The sequence below is a fragment of the Cyrtonyx montezumae genome, unplaced genomic scaffold (genome assembly GCF_038088225.1).
Source record: "Cyrtonyx montezumae isolate F1298 unplaced genomic scaffold, pur_monq_1.0 scaffold_6, whole genome shotgun sequence".
In the NCBI taxonomy this organism is placed as follows: domain Eukaryota; kingdom Metazoa; phylum Chordata; class Aves; order Galliformes; family Odontophoridae; genus Cyrtonyx; species Cyrtonyx montezumae.
Window position 1 is genome coordinate 6,699,241 of NW_027072067.1, and position 26,105 is coordinate 6,725,345.

General features: G+C 40.0%; 1 protein-coding gene across 3 annotated transcripts in view; it reads left to right on the forward strand.

Annotated features, from left to right (window-relative positions):
* FGD3 (FYVE, RhoGEF and PH domain containing 3) overlaps positions 1-26,105 on the forward strand; it is a 98,275-nt gene that overhangs the window by 65,401 nt on the left and 6,769 nt on the right. For 2 of the 3 annotated variants that reach the window (XM_065749770.1, XM_065749771.1), the window contains exons 5-17: positions 29-118; positions 1,360-1,496; positions 3,314-3,470; positions 7,431-7,569; positions 8,397-8,455; positions 11,617-11,763; positions 12,342-12,434; positions 12,889-12,968; positions 13,397-13,427; positions 13,954-14,055; positions 16,772-16,831; positions 21,499-21,621; positions 23,459-23,611. In XM_065749770.1, coding sequence (XP_065605842.1) covers positions 29-118; positions 1,360-1,496; positions 3,314-3,470; positions 7,431-7,569; positions 8,397-8,455; positions 11,617-11,763; positions 12,342-12,434; positions 12,889-12,968; positions 13,397-13,427; positions 13,954-14,055; positions 16,772-16,831; positions 21,499-21,621; positions 23,459-23,611 — 1,371 coding nt within the window. Of the gene's footprint in view, positions 1-28; positions 119-1,359; positions 1,497-3,313; positions 3,471-7,430; positions 7,570-8,396; positions 8,456-11,616; positions 11,764-12,341; positions 12,435-12,888; positions 12,969-13,396; positions 13,428-13,953; positions 14,056-16,771; positions 16,832-21,498; positions 21,622-23,458; positions 23,612-24,372; positions 25,354-26,105 lie in introns of all 3 variants that reach the window. The other variant, XR_010622999.1, reaches the window with a different exon arrangement.

Consider the following 26,105-nt stretch of genomic DNA (forward strand, 5'->3'; position numbering starts at 1 on the left):
ATTTGTAACTTTTTTTTTTTCTTCCCAGTGTACAGAGCCCCAAAAGCTATTCAACATTGCAAACGAACTGCTCCATACAGAAGAAGCATATGTTAAAAGACTCCATCTGTTGGATCAGGTAATTCAATTTTGAATAAGCTACTTTTTGTTTTCTGTGAGCAGCAATGACATCTTCAGTTCAGCCTCTAACCTGTAGCCCAACAGTGTGAAATATAGTGTGGTGGGAGATGGGGCTTGCTTGTTAGGGTGTATGCATTAGGTCCCATAGTGAGCTTTTGATATATGGGTTCCCTGAGCTGGAGCCCAAGCATTCAGATGTCAGAGATAGAAATGGGAAAGCAGCAGCCCATGTTAAACCACCATAAACATTCTTTTTTCTTTCAGAGGATACATAGGGAGGAAATCATAGGGACACTGGAGGCACTGAAAAATAATGAAATCTGTGACTGCTCTGTAATATTCAATAGATGTAAGTTTTACTGCAGTCAGGATCAGCCCCATGCTCAGAGTGATTTATATTATGTTTTTCCCCACCATGTTTCCTAATTGTTTTCTGCATTGAGTTTATACATGGAGACAAAGTAAAACTGCTATGATGAATCCAAACGTTTTTCTACATAAAATGCTTTGGTATGACTACTCAGTACAGGCATTTCTATAGTTATCTCTCTAACATGCTTGATATATATCTCTATAGGTGGTATATGTAATTATTATGTAAAGAAGAACATGAGTGTGCAGTAGAAGTGGAATAGAAATGGAGATGATTAACACTGTTGAAGAAAAAAGAAAGTGGGCAAAGTGTCACCTTGCTAGAAATCTTGTTAGAAGCTGCAGCTTTCAGAGAGCCATGTACCACCATCCAACACTGCAGCCTCTGTGGAAAGCTTTCCAGTGCTTGCTTTGGATGAGCAAAGGCTGTTTCAGGACCCTAGAAATCTAGGGAGTGCCTTTCACTTTTGCTCAGTGCAGTGTGATTTTCCTACAGAGAAACAAAATAATCACATGGTTTCTTTTGCTTCATGTAAATACCAGTAAGTGCTTTTCAGGGACTGATTGTTCTTTGCAACTTATACTCCCAAATACTCGATGTCTCATCTTCGCAGTAGTTTCAATCTTTTTGACTTACAGCTGTGCCAGGCATTTCTAATGGGGAAGTAAGTCCTTATGCATCAGTCTGACCCTATTTGACAGTGGGCTTATGTTTTGTGAAACTCCTGACAATACTCAGGGACTGAGTGCTAGAAGTCAGATGTTGTGCCCCTGTTCTGAGGCAGTCAGCTTTAAAATACTGCAGCCTGATGCCACTGTGTTCAGGATTTTTTAAACTGTATGTTGGTACTGTCTTGTCTCATGCAGGTTTTTTGCACTAAGTTGTCAGAAGCAGGTATTTCATCTGAAGTGATAACGGGCATCTTTTCAAATATTTCTTCTATCTATTGTTTCCACGGACAATTTCTTCTTCCTGAGCTCAAAACAAGAATTACACAGGAATGGTGGGTAACTGTCAGTACAATTACTTTTAAAATATGTTTTCAGAATTTAGTGACCCTGGTATCTAATTGTATTCCAGCATTTTCAATTGTTTGATGCAGCTTGTTGTTTAACACGTTAGCATGGAGTCTGTTCAAGCTCCTATTGCTTCTGGATACAGGAATAGAGCTGAGCACTCAACATTTCTAGAGAATTTTTTTCCAGTCCATAGTACTACTGGAGCTATTTTTCTTACTGTATTTCCACTGTCCTTGTTTTGCAGTACTGTGAAATTGTAGTACTAGAAAAGAAGCAAACTGTTTATTTTGACTCTATGGATGAAGTGTCTTGTCCCCAATGTGAAATACTGAAAAACACAGTTATTTCCCAAAGAAGGAAGACACATCATCATATCACAGTCTAGACTCTGCATGCCATGTTGGAGACTTCATGACACACATCCGTTTGATATTTTAATGTTGCAGTTATATAACGTTAACTGTTACAAAATTAGCATTTGATCAGCCAAACTAAGGAAAATCTAGACAGATAATATGGACAACTTCATGTCTGTGGTTGGACTCGATGATCTCTGGAGGTCCCTTCCAACCCCTCTGATTCTGTGATTCTGTGATTGTGTTATGCAGCTGCTTCTGCTGTAGTTTAATACTTCAGCACTGGACAAGTTTTCACCCAAAAGTTTGTTGTCCTTCTCCTCTGTGAGATAATGAATATTATTTGTTATACTGTGCCTGTACCTCCTTTAAGAAAATAGTGTTTTTGAGTAATAGTGGTTGTATACCAATTAAAATGTGGCAACTGTAGTAAGTTTTAGATGGAGTGATAGGCAGAAAGGTTAGTTGTAAGGCAGATGTTGGAACCTTGACTGGCTGCAGAATGTCCTGCAGTGGAAAGTGCTAATAATGCTGATGCTGCACCTCATTTCATATTAAAGTCAACAAAATTGACCTTTCCAGCTATCCTAAATGATGAAGTCAAGATAAGAGCTCACATCTCACTCGCTAGAGTCCAGTCTTCACGTAGGTCATCAATATCTAGAAGGATAAAAAAGTGTCAGCCCCTTTGCACTCAACCTGTGTCTACAGGGACAGCTGTAATAAAAGGAAAGGAAAACTGGAGAGACTGCAAGTCAGGGCAGGGCATGAACTCGTTCCTTGGCTAAAGGGGACTAGTGTAAACAAACTGCAAGTCAGGAGTTCAGTGAGAGAGGAAGGCTGGGGAAAAAATGGATGAGAATCTTAAGCTGGTTCTGTCAAGGTGACTGAAGCATGAGAAAGTTGGATATGCAGCTGTCAGTGACATTTATGCATCTAGCTCCCATAGAGACCCTCTGGAAATCTCCCCATAAATGACAACTTCAGCTTTATGTGGCTTGGCAGGGATGCAGGCTGTGCTGCTGAGAGGGGAATGGAAGTGCAGGGTGGCTGTGCTGCCACAGCACCCCAAGGATACTACAGTATCCTCGTAGCGAGAGTCCAGCAAGTCACAGCAGTTATTTTCTTCTATGTGCAATTTAACTAAAAATGCAAATCTGCAGAGAAGAGCAAATGAATTTCCTTGCCTGGAACTGTGGACTTGGGCAGAGCTGTTGACACTAATGGAGATTTTGCAGGTCTCCAGGCTCATCTGAACTCCCTGCTGCTGCTTGCTAGTACCTGGGACCAAACACAACCAAGGGCTACACTTGGGAGCCTGGTGTGGTGCTGGGCTGGGAGGCCCCAGCCCCAAATGTCTTCCTTGGGTTCTGTGAGTGGGTGGGAGACAACAGTAGGTCTTCTCTCTTCACAGATTTCTATTTGTACCATTCTCTTTCCAATAGGAGCATGAACCCACGGTTAGGAGACATCCTACAGAAACTGGCTCCTTTTTTGAAGATGTATGGAGAATACGTGAAGAACTTTGACAGGGCAATGGACATGGTGAATACATGTATGCAGAGGTCATCTCCTTTCAAAGATGTTGTTCAGAATATACAGGTATGTTGTTAACTAGCTTGATGTGGCTTTGGGATCCTCGTTTCTTTCTTTTATTTCCAGAACGACAGCGTTTTGTTACAAGGTGATGCTATTTTAGAACTAAGTACAATTTTAGTGGCAAACTTTCATCCTCTTTTTGCTGCGCAGCACAGAATTTTCACATAGTTGGCTTTTTCTCCCACTCACTGGAAGAATGAAACTTAGCCATTTGCCTGACAGTTTTGTCTATGTTGGACTTACTCAGGAATTCCGTATTTGTTACCTATGTGTGTCTTGGAATGAGAGGAGAATTGGGTGAGTTCTCTCCTTAAGGGAGAGAATGAGACAGCTTTGCTGTACATTATTTTTAATTGACATTTATACAGCAGAATGAAGAATTGTTGGTGCTTGTAGCACAGTCCTACTTGAGCACTTCAGTGCTTCTCCAGTGGGCTGCCTTGCCTCGTGTTCTACCTTGTGAGGACACCCTCTTGCTCTGATACTCAATATTTGTAAGCTTCTTGACATTTCTCTTTGTTGTTACTAATTTTAAGTGTTGCTTTTTTAACATGGACATTTTCCTTCCAAGGCTGGTGCATTTGACTTTGGACCATCACTGGCAGCACTGGCTGCAGGAAGCTGTTGGGGTTTTTGGCACTCTTTGTTGATCTGGTGTTTCTGAGGCTCATTAAGTCATGCACGGTGCTGGAGGGCCACAGCTCTGCCAGAGGGTGCTTAGCATGGGTTTTCATGTATTTATACTCCTAAAAAAAGCTGTGAGAGGAGGAGGAAGAGCTCTGCTTATGCTGCTGTGTCTGTAGGACCTCTCTGAGGCACTGGGCCAGCTGTAGGAGGATGCAGCACTCTGGAGCAGGACTGCAAGCATCGCTCTGCAAGTGCTGGGAGAGTGTGGACCATCCTTTGGGGGATGTGAGAGCTGGCACGGAAAGGGTTAAAGTGAGCAGGGAGCACAGCTGCTGCCCTAAATGGGAGCTTGTTGGCTGGCCAGCTGTTGGGAATCAAGTAATCCCAGCAAGCTGGGAGAGGAGAGGCCCTGTGCAGAGGGTAAGGGCTGCCGGCTGGCCAGCTCAGACAGAAGCTCTGTCTTGGAAGAGCAGAGGAAAGGCAGCAGGAACTGGGAAAGTTCTTCTACCAGACTCTCACTGTATGTGGCTTTTTCTTAACCTTTTTCTATCTAAATCCAGCCTGTTCTCGCTGAGGCTCTGTGTAGTTAAGTGCATCTGTTGGCTGGAATTTGAGCCCAGGCAGTGCTGCTGAGCCCCTGGGGCTCTGGCTTCCCTGCAAGGGGCTCCATGACCCTCCTCACCCACCTGCAGCCCCCAGGGACTCCAGCTGGGCTCCCAGCACTGCCTGCCTGACCTGGCCCCACTGAGAGGGGGAGCAGAGGCACAGCTGGGCTCCTTTGAGCCTCTTCTAGAGGCTCTGTAGTGTGCTGTAAGAATTTGTGCTTTCAGTGTGCATGGGCGTTTTGTTGTCTTCAGTTTAGTGTCAAGCTGCTGGTGTTCCTTCTGTGGAATAATTCGGTTAGTGACTGTTTTCCCTGCAACACAGAGAGCAGCCCTCCCTGAAATTCTGTATCTGCACTGCACAGCATCAACATAAATGATTCCTGTTAGCTGTCAGTCTGCAAAACACATCAGCAGCTGCCTAAGACCACGTACATTTTTTGAGCAGAACTTTGACAGGCGGTGTTAGGGCAGGGGATGTACCAGGGGGTGAGGTTCCTGAATCCTACTGGTGGCAGCATTTCACTGTATGTTATTGTAGCTGTGGCATCATGGCACCTTCTGCTTCTGTCATGACTACAGTGAATTCAGCAAAGATTTGTCCCAAAAGACTTTATCAGCTCATCTGACCACTCTCTGTGCTGTCAGGAGCCACAGGTACTTCTCCTGCAACAGTTGTCCTTTGTTTCCTCCTTCCCCCTCTACTCTGGGAACTTCTGTAGCCTCTCTTATTAGAATCACAACAGAAGTCTACAGTGTATCAGAAGTGGTAGTTTAGCATGCAGTAAACTTCAGCCTGGTTTTTGGGTTGTTTTATTTGTATATACAAATAATTTCACGGTTGCATTTATGTTTCAGTGGAGCTGCCATAGTCTTTTACATCTCTCCGTGGCACAGAATGAGTACTGCAGGGTTCATACAGCTCTGACAGCTGGCACAGTATCCAGAATTAAATTAATGTGACTCCTCTTGTGACCTTCAGCTTTACTTTTCAAAATACCAGTAGAAGCCTGCTGTGATCCTGCAGGAATGCAATGTCTACCCTAGCTGCTAATAGAGTACTTACGCAGGCATCCACAGTTATTAATTATATTAAATGAGAGCAAATAGAAAACAAAAATCACATAGGAGTTGTAAGTGAATGACTGCAACTTGTCAAGCTTACTTTAGCTGTCCTTGAAGATAAACATTCTTTCTGTATGCTTTGCATCCACCTAATGGGGTGAAATCTTGATAGTTGCTAAGTTTATCAGGACTCTTCTTTTGTCAGTTTTCTAGTTAAGCCATCACAAAAGTACTTTTCCAGCCCATATTTGTGTGCTTCAGATTCTTACACGAGCTCATTAAATGCAGAACAAACGTTTATCTTCCCTCCAGCAAAGTCATTTGAATTGTAATGTAAACTCTGTAAAGTTTCAGAGATCACGTTAAAGTGAAAGTTCTATTTGGAACAGTTACTTTGTGATTGCTGGCTTTTTGTAGAGGATTCATTTGGCACATTCATTCCATCTGACGTTAGCCTGGAATTGACTTCTTCCTCTGCTTCCCTCTGATTCAGTGTTAGGGTTCATCATGCTGCAGGGATAAAAAGACAATGGAAGTTATATTAGTAAGTGGATTGGGGAATATAAACCAGAGCTGAGGCAGTTGTGCAAATCTGTGTCTCTGTGCTTCCTGGAATCTCAGATTCTTTCCATCCCAGTTGTATTTTCTGGGAAATATGTTGTAAAACTCAAAGAGATAATAAATTCACTTAATCTCCTATAAACAGAAATACTGTTCACTATGCTACTTTTTATTTTTTACTTTTAAACCAAATTTATGTCTTGAAATTTCCAGAAGGATAGCTAATGTTTTTCTACCAGACAGTAATCTCTTTATCTCCAGGCTTTGCTTCAAGGTTGGGGCAAATCAGCATTGTGTTGTTGACTGTGATATTAGTGTAGAAGACTACACATGTGTGAAACAAGCACCTTTCCCTGGGAGAAGAATACTGAGGTTAATGTTGAGGGGTTGCTTACACTGAAAGAGACCAAGGCATGGCTTTAGTTGAGCTCACTTACAAATAATGGTCTGGAGAAGGTTGTGTGTGTGTGTGGTTAAGATGCTGATGTAGGCTTCAGGAATGAGATCGTGCCATTAGCGGATATTTTCTGTCTACTTAAACACAAGTTAGTTGTTTTTCAACCGTGCTTCTCATTTCTCCTCCCACTCCTTATAAATAGAAATATCACTTTACTTCATAGAGATTCTGTGAAAGTAAGTACACTGCAATGCTCAGTGCTATTATAAACAGAGCAGTTCGGTGCCTTATTGGGTAATATTTAGTGCAATCAGTCCCAAAGCAAACTGCTTTCTTGGTCAAGTGAACTGAGAGAGTTTGAGGTAACTGCTGCTGAGATGGTGTGTGGGCAGCATATCTGCTGCTGGTACAGTGAGCTCTAGCAAGCAGTGTGTCTGTGGAGTTTCTGATTTTATTTAATCCTTGAGGGCAGTGGGGGGAGGGAGTGCCGTGTGAGGGAAGAGCTTTTCTGAGTGTGTGAAGAAATGCACTAAATGTAAAGCATAAAGTATTGTATATCTGCAGAAAATGTCAGAGACAAAGACCTGTCAGTTCTGATAGCTTGGAAAGTTTTCTTGTGCTCCTCTAACTATACAGTCATTTTTCGTTGCTGTTTTACACCAAGGACAACCAAAACCAAAGCCTTCTGCAGTTGTTTTCTCTCCATTACAGAAACAGGAGGTGTGTGGAAACCTGACACTGCAGCATCACATGCTTGAGCCAGTGCAAAGGATTCCTCGTTATGAGCTTCTGCTGAAGGACTATTTAAAGAAACTTCCAGAAGAATCTCCAGACAGGAAAGATGCTGAAAGTACGTGTAAACTCCTCTCTGTCTAATGAACGTAGTAAAATCTTCAAGAGTTTTCTTCATTTGTTCAGATGCTTCAAGGTGGGGCTATGGTAGCAAGGGAGAATTGAATTAATCAAATCGTTGACCAAATTAATACAAAGGGTTTCTGGAATTCTAGAGATGAGAAGAGCTGCTATGTCAGCTCTGGCAATAAATGCAGTTTTACCAAGTAAACTGTGACAAAGTGTTGAAGCTGGTAATGGTAGAATATCTGGAATTTTTATTTAATCAGATGCATGCCCAAAGACAAATACAAGAGGATATCCTTGCAATAGCTGGAAGAGGAAAATATGAATGATTTTATAACTATATATGCTTCCTAGGAATGCAAGTTAGACTGTTAACACAGAGAAACAAGAGAGTTGTATTTCTGTTGGTTTCTAGGAGTTCTTGATTCTTTCAGTAAAAGTCTAAACCAGAGTTCATGTTACCATAAGCACATAAGCTCTGTTTTAGGAAAACTCTTACAGCATGCTTGTGAGGACTTGAAGAACTAGGCTGTAGGTAGTTTGTTGGTTTGTTTTTGTGTTTTTTTTTCCATATGTGTGATTTTAGGATAGAAATGGCAAATGATTAGATAGATACCCATGGACCAGTTGAATATGCAAAAGTGACTGTGTATGTAACTCTGTTCATAAGCCTTCCCTTCAGGAAGGACAGAATGTAATCAGTCCTTGCTTTTGCAGCAGCAGTTCTGCAGGAAGAACACTAATCAGGAGAAGAAAAGAACAGCTATGCTGTACCTTTTTCTGATTACATCTGGTAATAACATGCTTCCTTTATTACAGAATCACTGGAGCTCATATCTACAGCCGCAAACCATTCAAATGCTGCCATCAGAAAGATGGTGAGTAGGAATTGTGTAATACAATTGTAATTTGATGGAGATGCTTGCTTGAACTACTCATTCTCCGTTGCCAGAGGCTCCACAAAGCAAGACTGGAGAGGATTTTCAAATATGGTGTGATGGGGCCTCAAACATCAGTTGGATATCTGAGTTCTCTTTATCATTAAATTGTCCTGTTATGGTTACTGTGATTTTCCAGCCCAGATGTTACTTTCCCTATTCTTAAGGGGACAGTGTACTGAGGAAGGAGGTATTCATAAAATCATTACTTGCTTTTCATTGAAAATGTTGAAAGTATCTTAAATCAGCCTATTCATAAGGCGTCCTTGCAGATTTCCATGCTGTTTTTAGTTTCTCAAGTACTTTCCGACATGGAGGTTGTTTCAGTTGAATTTTGGCATGTTTCAAATGCACAAAGTAGAGATTAGAATGTGTCAGTAATAACCTTGGTAAACTATACTTCAAGTTGGGCAGTCTAAGATAATAGAGATGTTGAAGCCAAACCTTACAACTCAAACTCTGGACTTCTTATTTTATTGAGGTCCTTTATGCTGAATGTTCATGTATGTATTACATATAGAGCTGCTGTAGTGTTGCCAACAAAATAAATCACTCAGTAGTTGCAGATATTGCCTCTTTTTTTCAGACCCAAATGCCTGAGGACCTTCTGTATCTTACAGATCTAAAATACCCCTTGTTAGGTTTAACACTCAGTGATCATTCTAGGTTACAAGGTTTATATCCCCTTCCGTATCAGATCCTTACTTGCTTATTCTATCCTTTCAAAACGTTGTCTTTATCTAGAAATGTTATAGGAAATAATAAAGCTAAAATGAAGTTCAGTCCTATTTTTTTTCCTCATTTTGGTTTGTTTACATATACTGCTTCTTTCCCCATTTTAATTCCGTTTTAGAAATGGAGTGGTTTGAGTTGTTCATGCTGTCAGGGCTGGGCAACAGCACATGGCTCTGCTGCCAGTGCCCTTTGGGGCAGCCAGGATACCACGAGTCTGCCTTTCCTGGGGCTGTAATGGGAAGTAACTAACTGGTGTCTGTCTGTTTTCACTATGTCTCAGAGAAAACAGTTTTGAAACTGTCTGCTTCTATTTGAGTCTTGCGTGTTCTCTTGATGAAGATAGATTTCAGTGGAAATTTTTCTGGTTTTGGGTCTTGAGCAACTCCTTAAGTAATGACTATGTTGCTGGGTCCTTTCTGCAGCACCTGCCCAGGCAGCAGGTACACGAAACCACCAAGTTGTTATTTTCCATCTTGGATGCTTTTCTGGTAATACACCAAAAAGGAAAGGCTGCTATGTTTATTTTTTACTCTTTGCTGATGAGAACCTGAAGTCTCATTACATTGATTTCTTCTGTAATTAACAGATTTTACCCGAGCAAGGACTCAGATGAAAATTATCCAAGTAAGACTCAGGTTTGACTTCATGGTCACCTCATTCCCGCTCCACTCACAGTCTGCCTGTGCAGGGAGCAGGACCTGAGCAGCCCCAGCTGTGTGGTGTGTCTTGCACACACCTCTGCAAAGCCCTGGGATGGTGTGAGCAGCTGCGTGGGGTCAGAGCCAAACAGAAAGAAAAGCAAAGGCTGTAGCAAAATACCCAAAAGCTAGCATTCATGTTGGCTGCTTCCTCCTGCTGGGGGAGTGGAAGGAATAAACCGTGCTTCCATAACAATCTTTTCAAAATATCTTCTCCAAGTCGGGCAGGTTTTGGACCTGCTCTTTGGAAAGGCTGAGGGTCCTGGACCTGAGGGTCCAGGCTTTGGACCCTCAGGTTTTGAACCTGCTCTTAGTGTCCCAGTCTTTCCTCCAATAAAGCAGTTTGACGTGCTCCAGTTTTCTTTGGATTAGCAGAGTCTTCGGCTGATTTCCACTTTGTTTGAAAAAGTCAACTGGCCCTTGGAACTTAGGTGCTTTCCTTGTTGGATTCTATCCCCACCTCCCTTCCATTTTGTTTTACAGTGTGTTTATTTAAAAGGTTCTATTTATTTAGTTGTCTTTTTGGTTTGTTTTGAAGGATGAATTGTCTAGCACGGAAATGAGCATGGTGTACATTTATGGTGAAATAGCTCATGTCAAATGGGAATGAGGAAATCCAGCTGAATCTGCATGTAGATTGAGGTGTGGTTTACAGATGTGTTATGGTGGTATTTTCTGAGTGTATTTGCATAGATCTGTCCTCACTTTTTGACCATTTGCTTGCAGTGCTGTTTGGAGCATATCAGTGCAGCACATGGTTGAAAGCCAAACATTTCCAAATGCTTTTGCTCAATAGTAAGATTTATGCACCTTTGTTATTTTACTTGTTAAAGCTGCTGCATTACTTAATACAGCAGCTGCAAGTGGATTACTTTTATCCATTTAAATTCCATGTAGAGGGACTTGAACATTAAGTCAACTAAATATGAAGAATAAATATTGCTTTGCTGAGAAGAAAAAGCTAACCCCTTTCATAAAGAATTGTGACTAAGATAAAAGGATGCAGAATGACATGAAAACTATTTTCAAGTGTATTTAAGCCTATTTCATAAACTTATTTTTGCCATAGAGGCATCTGTGTAGGGCTTCAGCCATGGTTCCCTGTGGAGCTAAGGTTTTACACGTAGGTTGTAAATTCAGAATGGATTGTGCTTCTTAAAGGAGACCTACCTACCATTGCACCAGCAACAGTACAAGAGGTGAAACTTCTCAAAAGCTGTGAAGGGATCTTTCTGTAGCAGATATCTTACTTTGAGATGTTGAGTAGAAGCTGAATTAATTAATTCAAACTTGAAAACAGTTCAGTGACGTGCTAGTCTTCAGTTCTTCAAGTGACTTTTCTGGACTTCACTATGTTTCTTCCAGATATACATATTTATTATTGATTATCTGTAAGTATTGAATAGATTTTTATCAGTATGTTGTTATAAAAATATTCTTAAATTATGTAATCCAGTTATGAAACATGAGTGACTGAGACAGACAGGAGAAGAGCATTGGAGTGTGGAAAAGATATTCATTAATTTTTGAACACAAAGCTATATCAGAAGTGAAAGAATGTTCTCTTTCCTGCTCATTTACACTTACTGCAGAAAAGGATACTGTGGATTGATAGGCCAAGTAGAATACATATAGAGATTTTAATTTTGAATGGTTCTATAATTGCAGGAAAAGATGCACAAACTTTTGGAAGTCTATGAGCGACTCGGTGGTGAAGAGGATATTGTTAACCCAGCCAATGAGCTCATTAAAGAAGGACACATCCAGAAACTTTCAGCAAAGAATGGCACAGCACAGGATAGGTATTTATTCCTGGTGAGTTTTTTTGGCTGCTCTTTTATTTTTGGAGTTGTACTGTGAGTTGATATATTTCCATCTCTCTAATCACAAGGGAAGAAGCTTTCATTAACTGAGCCCAGTTATTCCTTCCTCTGAGCAGCAGTTTTCTCATGATGCTTTTTCCTTGAGTATTTCCTTCCTCCTTCCATGCTCACACCTTTGCCAGTGACGTCTCAGGCTTAAATGGGTCTGTGCCAGGAGAGCCTTTCAGTGGCTGCCTTTCTGTGCTGTGCTCCGTTCAGGAGCATTTCAGCTGTTCCACCCCACTCACTGAGTTGGCCAGCTTCTCTGACAATGACAGAATAATCTTCTTTGCTTTCAAGACAGCTGAATTGGTACCAGAGTAAGGATGTAGTGTCAGAGGAAGAAGTGGGTGGCTGACATGTTTCTGTCTGTCCACCTCTTTCAAGTACTGATGTGTGACTCCAGCTTATGCCTTAAATCTCTCCCTGTTAATTACGTTTTAGAGTAAGGCACACTGAAGTCCCAAACTGTCAAAATGCGAGCTGTGTCCTACATGCAGCTCTTCAACTTAAATGTTTTCCTTGTTACAGTTCAATAGCATGGTGCTGTACTGTGTGCCAAAACTCAGGCTGATAGGCCAGAAGTTCAGTGTTCGAGAAAAGATGGACATTGGAGGACTGCAGGTTTGTCTCTCTTCTCACTCTTTTTAATGCTTAGATTTGTTTCTCCAGTATAGTGTCAGATTCCCATCTGAATCTAAAAAAAGTATGACTCTATAGAAATACATAAACAGTTATAAAATCCAGCTTTGGTTCTCTTTTTTTAGATTTATTACTACCAGGTAATAAACTAAAGGTGAGTAAGAAAATAGTGGTTTGATTGAAAGCCTTCTCTCATCACCTAGCTGACTATAGTGCCCCTCTTTTTCCCTACTGCTGTAAGGGAAATAGTGCAGATTCAGAGCTTTTGTAGTGAGACGAGTAATTATAGAAACAATCCTTTGTTTTTTCCACCTTTGTATTGTATTCTGAGTGATCCTTTCAGCTAAGCATTTCAAATCACTAAGATACTTGTAAGTCATCAAAATGACAGGAGGAAGGTGAGGACAAGTAAGAAGCCGACATGTTCTTTTTGCAGGTCCAAGAAATTGCCAAGCAAAATGTGGCTCATACATTTTCAATAACAGGAAAGAAGAGATCGCTGGAACTACAAGCCAGGTATGGTGCTTGTTCTGTCTTTTGAGCTTGGTGAATGTTTACATACAAATTTCTGGTCTAGATTATATGGTCAGACTAGTGTGATACAGCTTGAAACCAGAAAATGAGCCTGTGAGATGTTTCATTTATGTGTGCAAGAGGGTTGGTCAGTGCTAAAGTGTCATGTTGACTGGCTTGGTTGAGTGTGTACGATGGTTACAGTAGTGTTTTTAGATTTTGCTGTAGTAATGATTCAAACATTTTTGGCACTTATTTTATTTGGTAATAATTAAGGTTGATAACTATTAATAATTTTATAAAATAGGAGATATAAAAGCTAAAATTATTTATGCATATAAAGCTGTGAGGATGTCAGTGCTTAAACTTAATGAAAATACTGAAAGTAAAATGTTGATGTTTTCTGATTCTTCTTTCTTTCATTTTAACAGGACCGAAGAGGAGAAGAGGGAATGGATTCAGGTTAATACAAAAACAATACTAAATGGATGAAGGCACCATGCAGTCAGCACCTTCTGAATTTTAAAATGATCTTTTGGGACTCCTGTACAAATGAGGCTGTGTGAGGAAGCAGAGTAGTCCCATGTGGAAAGGCTGATTATGGAGAATCCCATGCTCCTGTCAGCGTCCCTTGCTGAATTACTGTCTCAGTGTAGTGCACAGAGGTTTCAAATAGGTTTCTGCAGTCCTCAAATGCAGTGAGAGAAGAAAGTGAAGAGTAAGAGATTGTATTCTTAGAGTCTGACTCACAAAAAATACCAGTAGTATTGTTAGTTTCTGAGTACATGGTGGTGAATTAACAATACAGTTCTCAGTTGTTATAAATTTTTTTTTATTTCAATTTTCATTTCTGCAAGTGAAAAAGATTTTCAATTGAACAATGATCCTAAACATTCTCCTACAATAATTTTTAAATATTTTTTAAATATAATTTTTTTTTAAGTCTCCTTTTGTAATACATTTTGTCTTCTCTGTGTTTTTGTTTCAGGTCATTCAAGCAACAATTGAAAAGCACAAACAGAATAGTGAAACCTTTAGAGCTTTCAATAGCTCTTTTTCTCAAGAAGAGGAGCATCTTCCTGATTCATCAGTAAGTATGAATGCTTAATTCTTCTTTGCTGTAACAGTTTTACTGACAGTTAAACTGGAATTACTCAGCTAAGTTTAAAATACTGTCGTCTTATTCTTGATTTTGTTTTACATTACGGTACAGTCAGCTCTATTTCTCTGGCTCTCAAATGCATGTCAGTCATAGTTATTCAACCATGCAGGTATGGAATAAATTACCCAGGGTAATTCAGTGCAAGAGATCTATCAGTCATGTTTTCCAGATGAGTGGCTCATTTAGTATAACAGGTGTAATTCTTCAGTGTTATGAGTGGTTGGCTGCCTGGAATGATGTCTGTGTGCCTTGGAGATTTCCTTCATTACCTTCCCCCATCTCCTCAGAGATGTTTTTGTTTTTGTTTTTTTTTTTTAATTTCTTTTTTCTTTTTATTTTCTTATTATTGAGAAAGTTCTAAGGAATTGAAAGGAAATAGATGCATTTTATAGGGACCTTAACAATACTTTCAGATGGTTAAACTCTTAAAGCACGCATGGAGAATAGCCTCAAAGGCTTAATAGTCTTGAAACTGGAGTGAATTGCTCTGTGCTGTGTTTGCTAGGGATGTTGTTTTTGGAAGTAGTCACATGAGGATAATGACAACATCTCTTCATTTAACTTCAAAATTATTTTAATAACCTAAACCATAATTGCTTAAAGTCTTAGAAGGAGAGGGTCTGGTAGAGGGAAATTTTGGGGGATTTGATGCAGAGCTGCCTACTTTGATGGCATTGGTGGTCAAAGTTGGAAGATTTTGGAGCACAGGATTTATCTTGAAGCGACTGAACTCTGGGGATCTTCTCATCTTTTTACCCCTTCCCTCCCCAACTTTTACATTGTACATAATAATCATAGGACCTTCCACTTCCCTGATCTGCCCCAATAACTCTGTAATGCTGGATTCCTGTCTGACTGATTCCCCAGGGCGCTCTAGAGAGATGTTAGATATTGTTAGATGTTTCTTTCATCCCAGCTTAAGTCACAGACTGGCAGCACAGATCTTCACAAACCTCCAGAGCCCATGATCACATCACTTACAGTGGCCAACCATAGTCTGTTTTCAGAATGTGCTATATTGCTCACTGATCTTGAACTGTTTGTCAGCTACAAATACTCTGAAAAAATTGGAAAATAATCAGTTTATGTCTGTATTCTTAAGTTGTGTCTGCCTTTGGAACTATGATGCTCTGATGGAAAAAATCTTTTGCTATTAGGAAAACTAATAGGCATACTTCTCTCTAGTTAAGACAGTGTCTGTTTGACTTTGTAACCATTATCTTTCTTTGTAAATCCCATTTCATTTTGTTTCTGTGTTAATGGTGTAGCCTCATGTTTATACTCTACTTGTTCATAAAACTGAAGCTGGACAGAATTCTGGTTTATCTCATAGCTGTGATGTGAATATAGTATGCACGTTAATTTCTTTTTTTATGTCAGAATACTAACCTGTATTTTTAGGAGATAATCAAATCTGGATAGTGAACTTTGAAAACTGATGTTGAGCTGAATGTGCCAGAAATTGCTGTCAGTTAAAAAGAGCTGGATGTAATTCTGTAAGAACTGGACAAATTGAGAGCACTCTGTGTAGCAATATGCTTCTGTGAGCAGCATCTGCCATACATACCTCATCATCTTGGTAGGATACAGGGCAGCATGCTTCAGAGGAAAAAATGATAATAATCTTTTTCGCTCTCAAGAGTCAAAAAATATAGATGCTCTCATGAATTCCAGGCTAGATCTGTAACAGCTACCAGAAATGGGACTCTGGTTATAATAAGCTTGTAGAAAAATTGCCAAATCGCTTTTCTCCCATCCTTGGCTGTACATTTGATATGTTACAGTGCTCGTGATTAATTTCAGTTGTGTGACTGCTGCATGCCTTTGCACGCGATTCTTACATGCTTTTGTTTTCCCTACTGACTTACGTAGTACCATACAACCATTGAGAGTTGACCTTTTCTTGTGGATCACCTACAGAAGATTTACGTTTTCTTGTAGGTATAGGGCTGTGACAATCTCTGACATTCTGACTTGATCCTTGAGATTATCCCTATAGAGCAATCACAGTTCCTGGTAATATTGTTTTCACTAAGATTTCCTTTAAAAAAAACCCCACCCACAGCCCGTGGAAAGGAGCATGGCTCTGTCACTCCCTTGCTCTCTCTTCTCTCTGCATTTTCTGTTTTTTTTATGGTTACTGTGTATTCTTATGTAGTCTGCCTAACTGCAATCCAGTGAGACTTTCAGTATGGGCACTTCTACAATTCATGCAAGAGGAATGGTAGCAAAGTCCCACGTGTCAAGAGGGAAATAATTCAGTGTCATTGCCAGTTGGTCACCAGTGAGATTACTGCTGCTGAGATCTTTTAAAGATATCTTTACGGGAAGCTTCGGATCCTTTTGTGGCTTAGTTCCTATAGAAAGGGGACACTCGTTTCTCTGCACTTCATTTTCATCTGCAGCATTTCAAGGAAAACTGTTGTTGTTGTTTTTAAATATATAAAAATATTCCAAAGAAAGGGACCTGTTTTACTGCTGCGTGATCTCAGAAGAGTGGAGGCTCATAGTATGTGGCAAGAAATGCTCTAGAGAGCTGAGTGATATCCCTGAGATAGGAGAGCTGGCAGTGCTTCTGCTAGTGAAATTGTGATTTTTAGAATGCCCGTATTCAAGTTGTTGCGTGTCGCTGTGTTTCCCTCAGATAGCGAGTACGAGCTCTGTGGAATCGATGCCAGGAGCAGACAGTGGTGCGTTTGGAGGGGTAAGTAACTCAAAGCTAATACTTCAGTAGTGTGGGATGTTTTATGTTTCTTTTCTGTCGGGAAAAAAAATCAGAGATGTTTCAGGGTATTGGTTTATATTCCACTGTTGGCTGATGCAGCTGTGCTGTCCTTAACTTCCTGCCTGAGTTATACTCCCAGCTATTCGCAGGGCTTTGCACCATCAGGGAGTGGAGATCCTCCTTTTCTGGGTGTGTGCTGCACCAGCAGTGAACCTCGGGGGATGCTTGAGGGATGCTGATTGTTAATGCTGTAGGGTTGTGGTGTGTTCTTTAAGTTCTGAAGGGGAGCTATACTGAATGCTTGTGGGGAGAGGAGCAAAAGGAAGTCAGACTGGTTAACTGTCATTTTGTGCAAGTCAGAATTCCACCTTCAGAACCAAATTTTGATGAGGATTTCTTTTATAGCATGCCTTCTGTATCTCTGCCAATACTGAGGAGTACTTGATAGTGCCTTCGTACATCTCTGGCCTTCCAGTGATTGGCTGCTGCAAAGGCGAGGACGTATACTTAGAAAAAAATATTTCTCATTTTGCTCTTAAAATATCTGTGATTGCTTGTGAGTCAGATAAGCACTGCTTCAAAAAGAGGATTGAGTCCTCAATAAGGTCTTTTTCTTGTGTGTGTGTGTGTTCGTATCTCTCCCTTCTAAAATATTTTCAGCGAATAATAGCTAAAAGAAAAAAATATATGGTTCATGTCAAAATGAGCAATGAATTCAGATTAATTTGTGGTTTTAGAAAACATTAGTTTTTATTTTATTTATTTTAGTGTTCGTATCTCCCCCTTCTAAAATATTTTTGGAGAATAATAGGTTATCAGGAAATGCTTAGGGTCAGCTGAAGTTCACAGAGAAACACAGAAACAACAAGAAAAACAACCAACACAACTAATGAGACATGCTATAGGATATTATGTATTAGCCTGGAGCTGCTCTAAATCTCTCTCCAAGGCTGTGACCTACTGCTTCAGTTTACAAACTACCAGTGAAACACTTTTACACAAGCCAGCAACCTGACCTGTGCTAGCAAGAGTTTATTAGAAGGAAGTGTACTCATTAGTGTACCCATTGCTATTTATTATTTGTTTTCACTTCACATTTTCAGCAAGCATTTTTTATTTATTTATGGACGGTTTTACAATTAGCGGCCCTGTTGATTGAGTTGTGGTTGCTGTAGAGAGGTAAAAAACACACCAACACTTCTGTTGGTCTAAAGTTTCTTTGGGAAAAACAAATTTTAGTTGTATTTAGAGAATGTGTATTTAGATCTGTCTGATTCATTACAGATATTTGTGTCAGTGATTTGCATTGTGCATTGTGACACATTAAGCCATTTTTGTTAAGTTGCATATTTAAAGAAAGTTTTAATTCCTGAAATAAAGATACAAGTTGAGTTAATCGACATCTCAAAACTAAAAAAAATAAAATAAAATATGGATCATGTCAGCACTAGCAATGAATTCAGATTAAGTCACAGTTTTAGAAAGCATTAATTTTTAATGATGACATCCCTTTAAAAGAAACATTACAGTGACTTTCAGAGCAAGTACATTCCAAGCTTCATAGCTTCCACTTGCAAACCACTTGGTGGTAGTGGTGGTCAGCAAACTGATACCTCCTTCCTGTGGCTTTGCTGAGTCTATTGAAGAATGTGCTGGTGTTTCCTTAAGTGTTGCATGCTATCGTAATCAGGCAATAAAAGCAATGCAGAAGTTGTGGTCTGCTTGTTGTACAATATGTGGTGGCTGTTTGCTGCAGTGCACTGCTAGCAGTTTATATGGCTGAATACTAAACTTCTTGTTTGCACAAGGAGGGTACAACCCATTGGAGGACTGTCTTGCATGTATGACGTTGGCATATAGAGAAACGAGCGTAACACTTCTGTTATATTACAGAAGTGTGGAATATACAAAGTAATTTAAATAAATTTCTCACATATATTCAGCATTTCCGGAAGTACCTGATGATATTCTTTCCCACTATGGGTGTCTGCAAATGTGTAAATTGTAGCTGGAAATACGTAGCTGTATAAGCATATGAGAAAAAAAGATGGGTAACACCTTTGGTGCCCGTGTATCTGCCCACATGAGCTTCATCAGCCTGTGTGTATGTTGTGTGTGCAGCATTGAGGCTGACTGTTGGAACAAACTGAAATACACTGCAAATAATAAACAACTGAACATTGTCTGCTGAGCCCATGGCATTTCTTGCTGTTCCTATTGGACTCTCTAGTGTTTCTTCTCCGCTTCTACTAAGGATTTGATGTCTGCTTTCATAAGCACTTCAGCCACAGGCCTTGACATTGCAAACATTACAGTCCTAGATGTGAGTTGTACCTATCTCTGGAGTAAATACTGTTTTCCCACCAGAAAGCGTTTGCCTAGGTTTAGAGAGTTGAATGCGAATGAGTGACCAATACAGCCCAGGACAGAAGAAGTTGGTTTAGATCCTGGCTCACAACAGATTTCATGTGTTTTTTTTTTCACTGACTTCATAACAGGACACCACGAAAGACAAATCCAATGATTATTCAAGTACATTAGTACCAAGAGAGTCCAGCTGGGGCTAGGCCTGCTTTGCTTTAGTTTCCCTCTCAACACACATCAACAGTAAATAATGTCGTTTGAGTAACAAATGACTCAGATACAAAGTGAGTTTTGACTAAGGGGGTTCATGAATTACAGTGCATTTCACTGTTCCACTACAAGAAACCTCTCTTTTCAGATGCTGTGTAGTTAGAGAATGTGGTGGCATCAACTTCCTGAGCCATCACTGGGTGGGATGGCCAGCTGCCTGTGCAGCAGGGTCTCTTTCTTTCCACAGGAATTGAAGGCAAAGGACATCTCACTTCTTTCCCAGTGTCAGCAGTTAAATAAGTTGTATTCAGTATGTTTTTCTTCTGGAATTGCTCATTTGAATTAGTCAGGTTGTAAAGAAAATACATTTTCATTTTTATTATCTTTCTTGCAGCTGCAGTAGCAATGTTTCAAACTCCTGTATTCTTGCCATATTGTCACAGTGTTGAGAATTGTTAATGTGGTGTTATTTATCAAACACCTAGGGTGCTCTTCATGCAGGGCCTTTTTTGATTAGTGAAATTTGTATCAGAAGCTTGCTGTATGCTACGGCACAAATTAGAATCTGTCTGAAGTAAAAACCCAATGCATAGCTGTCATAACATAAACCAGACCTAATATAATAGCTTTTCAGCTTTCTTTCCTTTGTCAAATACATGGGTCATATATTTCTGTAAGTGAACACTGTCCAGAATGTTTGACGTTGATGAGAAATCAAATGTGAGGTCCATGGAAGGAAATATTCAACTGCAGTCATTTATGTGTTACAGAAACATGCATAGATGTGCTGATGGTTATTCCTGTTGAAGTTCAAATCAAGTAAACCAATTTTCACATAAGCAGTTTGCTCAGTTCATATTAGAGGAGCTTCAGCATTTTTCCTGTGCTGGCATGTGAAGGTATCAATTGAAAGCCAAAAGCTGATTTTGGGTTGGTATTCTTCAGGGTTATCTTATAGTAACTGCTCACAAGTTTAAATGCTGACTTCATTTATGCTCTTTCACTTCTAGTAACATGGATGAAATTGTTGTTAACATAAGAATCAAAAGGCTTTTTATTCTGAGTTCAAGTGCTGACTTTTAAGAAGAGGAGAAAATAGCATTTGCCAGTGATGCAGTGCTGATGATAAGTCATCGAACAACTTAAGGGGAATCTGTTCCTAGTCAGTAGAAGGAAAAGCAGTCTCATAAAAAATTAAATAGCACTATCATCAAAATTGGAGTAAGAACAGATGAAGGCTGGCCAACTTCTGAGATACAAATAAAAAGCATTACACCATAGATTGCTCTTTGTCAGTAAAAGAAGATCAAGTTGCCTTATGTGCCTTACTTGGAGAGCTCTAACAGTGTCTAAAGGGAACGTTTTTGCCAGTGAGTCATCCAAGGCATTGTTCAGTTGTTGTAATTCAATGTTGTACTGGTTACTTCTGGATCTTTACAAGAAAAGTGAAATTCTTCGCTCTGCTTGTGCGTGTGTTGGATTTGCAGGCATTTTGCATGGCTGAACAATTAATGTGTGTGTATATGAGGGTATAGTGATTTTCCTGAATTGACAGTCCCATCTGACTGTGCTTCACCAAGCTGAATCACAAAACATCTCATGTGTTGTATGAAAGTTTGAAACACTGCAATAGCTGCTGTAGTAGATGTAGTAAAAACAAAAAGATACAGTCAATTAGAAGTAATTAGTTGTGGTTTTGTCCCCATTACAAGCCAGGGTGATTGGAATAGCTCTGCAGAAAGATTCTGTGTTTTCTTCTGTACCCAGGGAACATCAGGGCAGAGGCTCAGAGAGTCTGCAAGATGCAGGAGTGGTGTCATGCTGGCCATGGAGAATTAGTCCTAGTGATCAGTAGTCACGTAACACCACGTAACACACCAGGAGCCCAGTGGCTGAAGCAGCACTTCCACCTTAGCCTTTGGTCGTTAGCAGAGTTAACATTGAATTCTTTTCTAGAATTACTTGAATACTGTGAAACCCAAAGAGGATTTTTGCTCTCTCAGTGTGAGAGCTCTGTGAATTACGTGGTGATATGTATTTTGTTCTTGATACAATTGTATTTTTCATTTCAGAGTGATTCCTGTAGGAAATCTTCCAAGTCCAAGCGGGACAAGGAGAAACAGGCTTGCAAGAGCTGCAGTGAGAGCTTTAACTCTATCACTAAGCGGCGGCACCACTGCAAGCAGTGTGGAGCAGTAAGTTTCAGAATGCACTGAAGCTTTTAGTTTCTTTTGCAGAGAGCATAGAAGATAATTTTTGTTTTTTTCAGTGCAGGAACTAAAATAAGTTGTTTCGGCAGGTCACTGATGGAGTAGATCTCTCCACTTGCTTTACTGCCTCAGAAGTGGGGCAGAAAAGAGCAAATGTCTGCTGCTGTTTTCAAGTGACATAATCTGTGCTGTTTTACAGACACACACTGTATCAGTGACTTAAAAGAAAAGGTGGTGCATTCTCTGGAAACATGCATATATCTTGGGGTTATATGGGTTGCCCACCATTTGCAGAAACAAAATGGCCATGCTTCCTGCTAGCCCTTTCTAGGATGAACAACTGAATATGCAATATTTAAGATGAATGGTCTCTTCTTTTCCTAAAGCAGAATTGCCAAGAGTTGCTTGATTCCAAAGTGCTTGGAAAGTTTGAGAAAATCAGTGCTGGAGGTGCGGGGCCAGGTTACTGAGGGCACTTATCCACCATTTCCCAGCACCATTCCCTGACAGCTTAATTCTCAGGTTTTTCTCGAAGTGGCATCCATAGTCAAGATGAGGTTGATTTCTGTAATGTGACTTGAAACCTCCCTTCTGTGACTTGAGCTTCACGGTTCAATGTTTCTGATGTGACGAGTACAGAGTAATGTTATTTAAATACCAATATTCATTTGGGAAGTGGAGATAACTCTTTGGCTGGAAGGAGATGTAAATGCATAGCTAAGATGTTTAAAATACTCAGTCTCAGCAGTCGAAACAAAACGACTGTGGAGGAGACATCTTTACACTACAGCTGGGATTTTCAGTGTTCCATTTTTGTTGCTGTTGTTGTTTTGTTTTCAGTAACAGCTAAAATCATAAAATGTTTCTGTATGTTTAAAACGTCCCCCTGTAAAACTGAGTATTATTTAAGAAAGGAAATAGCAATTTTCCCCTATGGAGAGAGATGATAAGAATTACATCATTAATAATTTATTGTTAAATAGTTGTTGGTTATGCAATGTTTTCTGACACGGCAGTAGCAGCAAATGAAAGAAGTTAAATTGCCTCAAGGAAAGACTATCATGTTTCTAAAAATGCCAGCTTGCTTTTGTTTATATAACTTGGCAGAACGGCTCTGCACTTAACGCTTGCTGAATTAAAGCAGTTACCTTCTTACAGCGTGGCACTGAAGCATATAATAACATATACTTATAACCGAAGGGCATTTGTGGTGTATTATTATACAGTAATTTCTGAATAGATGTTGAATCCATCTGACTGCCCTTGTATTGCACCCTGGGGGACAGTTTCTCTCCTTGGAGCAGCTGTGCAAAAGCAAGTAGTAGATTTAAGTCTGGAAGCAAGTTGCAGAGCTGCAGATCCATCACTCTTTGCAGGCACCGATTTTGTGGGACTGATGTTTCCTTGTGTGCTCTTGGAATCAAAAGCTGTTAATTTGGCATCAGACAAAAATTGTAATGCGTATTATATTGGGCTGTGTTCATAAAATGGTTGGTAATTTTGGATGCCTCAGTTCTTTCAGGCTGAACTGCCTACTGATGAGAAGGTGCCAGCCACCTTCACTCCAGTGCTGTCTTATGATTGGCACTGTAAAGCACTAATTGCTTTGTAAACCTAAGCTCTTTTTAACTCAGTCATAAAGTATTTCCCAAGAGGCATATGTTTTCCTTAATGGGTTTCTTGGGACGGGATCACAAAAATGTTAATTCTTAATGGAAGTAAATAAAATAAGTATTGTAGATTGATAGCTTTATTTTATATTTACAATAGTTTTTGGGGTTTTAATAATGACTGATGCAGCAGCACTGTCCTTCTGATACAGGTGATCTGTGCAAAGTGCTCCGAGTTTAAACCACTTGCCGATAATAGTCGTCACAATCGAGTGTGTAAAGAGTGTTTTCTGCAGCTACCAGTAAGCCCGTGCAGCCCTGGAGTGGAAGCAGTAGGAGAACAGAAGAAAAGACAAGCTGCAGAGGTAAGATGTTCAGCTAAGAAACTTCTGGTGTGATAGCTGCCCTTGTGTTGGTTACCGTTACTACTGTTAATATTTATTCAAATGCATTTACTTAAATCCAATTGCTTGGTTACTTTGTTGTTTTCTACAGTGACATTTGAATGTTTGTGCAAACAGAATGCTGTTTGTTAGTGGGGGTGTTCCCCATTGAATGTTTATTGTATAGGGATGCAAACAGGTTTTGCAGATAAGCTTCAGCTTTCAAAGGAAGAAAAGGCAGGAAAAACTTCTGCCTGTTTCTTGTTACGATGCGTTTCCAACCTTGAGCTTCTCACAGTAACCGTTGGTGGAACTTGGCAAAAAAGATTTGGGGTTCTTTTGCACTCCTGCCAGAATATCACTGGAACATCATTTTCTTACTTGATGATGCAAAAACATTGGATCCTTTTTGAAAGACTCTCAGGATTAACTGAAATGTTCTTAACCCTGCTAGAATGCAGACTGTTTTCTCCGGGATGCAATGTCTGCAAGTTCTACTGCGTGAGCTGTTGCTTCACAGTTGCTACAGATGCCACCAAGCTTTTATACCATGATAGCAGTACAACTTACCTTTACTTTTATGAGGATGAGAAACATATTGGCAAACTGATGCAGTAACTGGACCTTCTCTTACCAATCCTTTTTTTAGCCTACGGGAAGAGCTGTGAGTACCATTACGTGCAATGCATTTCATGGATCGTCTTGAAGAAAAGATTGTTATTTATTTTACCTTTGAATTACAGCCAGATGTCACTGCATGCATAAAAGGGGTCGTTCATTTCAATTGAAAGTGAACCCACAGAAGCTTTTCTTCTGAGAGTGTATCAGGTTCCAGAAAGAGCTACTGAAACAGCAGTAGATCTTAACTCTGTGCACCATCCTTCCCGTGATGTACTGACACGTGCTAACATGGCTTGAATACTGCATAGAAAGTCAGCAAACAGTTGTGGCCTGTGCTGAAAAACATGAAGCTCTGAAAAGACTGTTTGTTGAAGCCTCCTTACAGCCTCCAGGCTACCTTTCAGCCTTGTTATACTTCCTCAGGAGAAGCAACCTACATGGAGAAGAGCTCAATTTTATGCAAGGAATACAAACCTATTGGTGCACATCCAGAACTTTTGCACTGAATACTTGCTTCAATAAAGCCACCTTGGTCCTTGCCCCCATACTTCCCAGAATGTCCTATTTATTTCCAGGCTACTAAATGTCTAGGAGGTCACCACACTGGTAAAAACTACCACCGTGTGCCAAATTGCACTCTACTACTCAGATACTTTTTCAGCTTTGTGCTCCCCAGTGCACCTAGAATCTCAGAAGTACAAAGTAGAGCTACAAACGCATGTTGACCTTCCTTAAACTCACATCTCCACAGAGAAGATTCTGGATCCAGAGCTTTACACCATCAAAAACTTCATGTATATGAAATAGCTGTGCCTACAGATGAAGAACACTTTATATCCCTCAATATAGTCTGTGGTATCTCTTTATAAATTTTCCAGTACTGTTTCAGTGGAGCTGCTTGCCAGTGAAGTGAAAACCTACACCTGCTCAGCAGTGAGCTATGTTAATCTGAAAAGCCAAAAAGCAAACCAGTGAAATGTGACCTATGGCTTTACTTCAGAAGACAGATTACAGCAGAAAGCTGTAAAAACCCAAGGAGAAAGACTCATTTTTCCATTATATGCTCATGCTTCTAGCCTTGTGCTAAGTCTTCAGAGGATCAGGTAAAATGCAAGAAAATATGGATATAAAAAAGAAAGGTCAGAGACAGGCTTTTTCTTTCCCTCCTATTTACGTGAAACTCTCTTAACAAACCTAATAGCATCTGAGGAGACTGCCACTTTTCAAATGTTATTAGCAGAAATCCTTGGGAGACTTATGTGCAAAGCCTGATGTGAACTAGGATTTTCTTTTGCTTTGCTTTCTATCAAAAGACAGACATTTCTTCTGATTTTATTTTTATTTTTTGCCATAGAGCTCACTGACTTGGCTTATGTCTCTGCAGCCAAGCACGAGGCTGTCTGTTAATACCAGTGCTGAGAAGGTGTGAATGACAGAAACACAAGTGTTTGCATGCAGTTTTTATTCCAAATTGCAAACATTTCCTGTCTCTCCTGCAACAATAATCTAAAGCAAGCACAGAGCAGAGGTGTGCTGCTTCTGAAAGAATGAACCAAATACACTGACTACACAGTAATTCTAAAATCTGGAGAGGCACCAGCTTTTTTTATTTTGCTCTCTCCTTTCCCAAAATACTCAATTCAGATATGTAAAGTGTGATCACTGTTGGCTGTGCAGTGAAGTGGATTATGAAAGTGGGTTGTGGAAGACTGGCACTCTACAGGGCGGGTTCCAAGCAATAATTATTTCTTATTTCTAGGCTTGTGCTCCTTTACCAGTGATACTAGAGCTGTGTTCTGTACAGACTCTCAGCAGCACCGTCCCTTACATACAAAGGAGACCCACTCATGCTGAG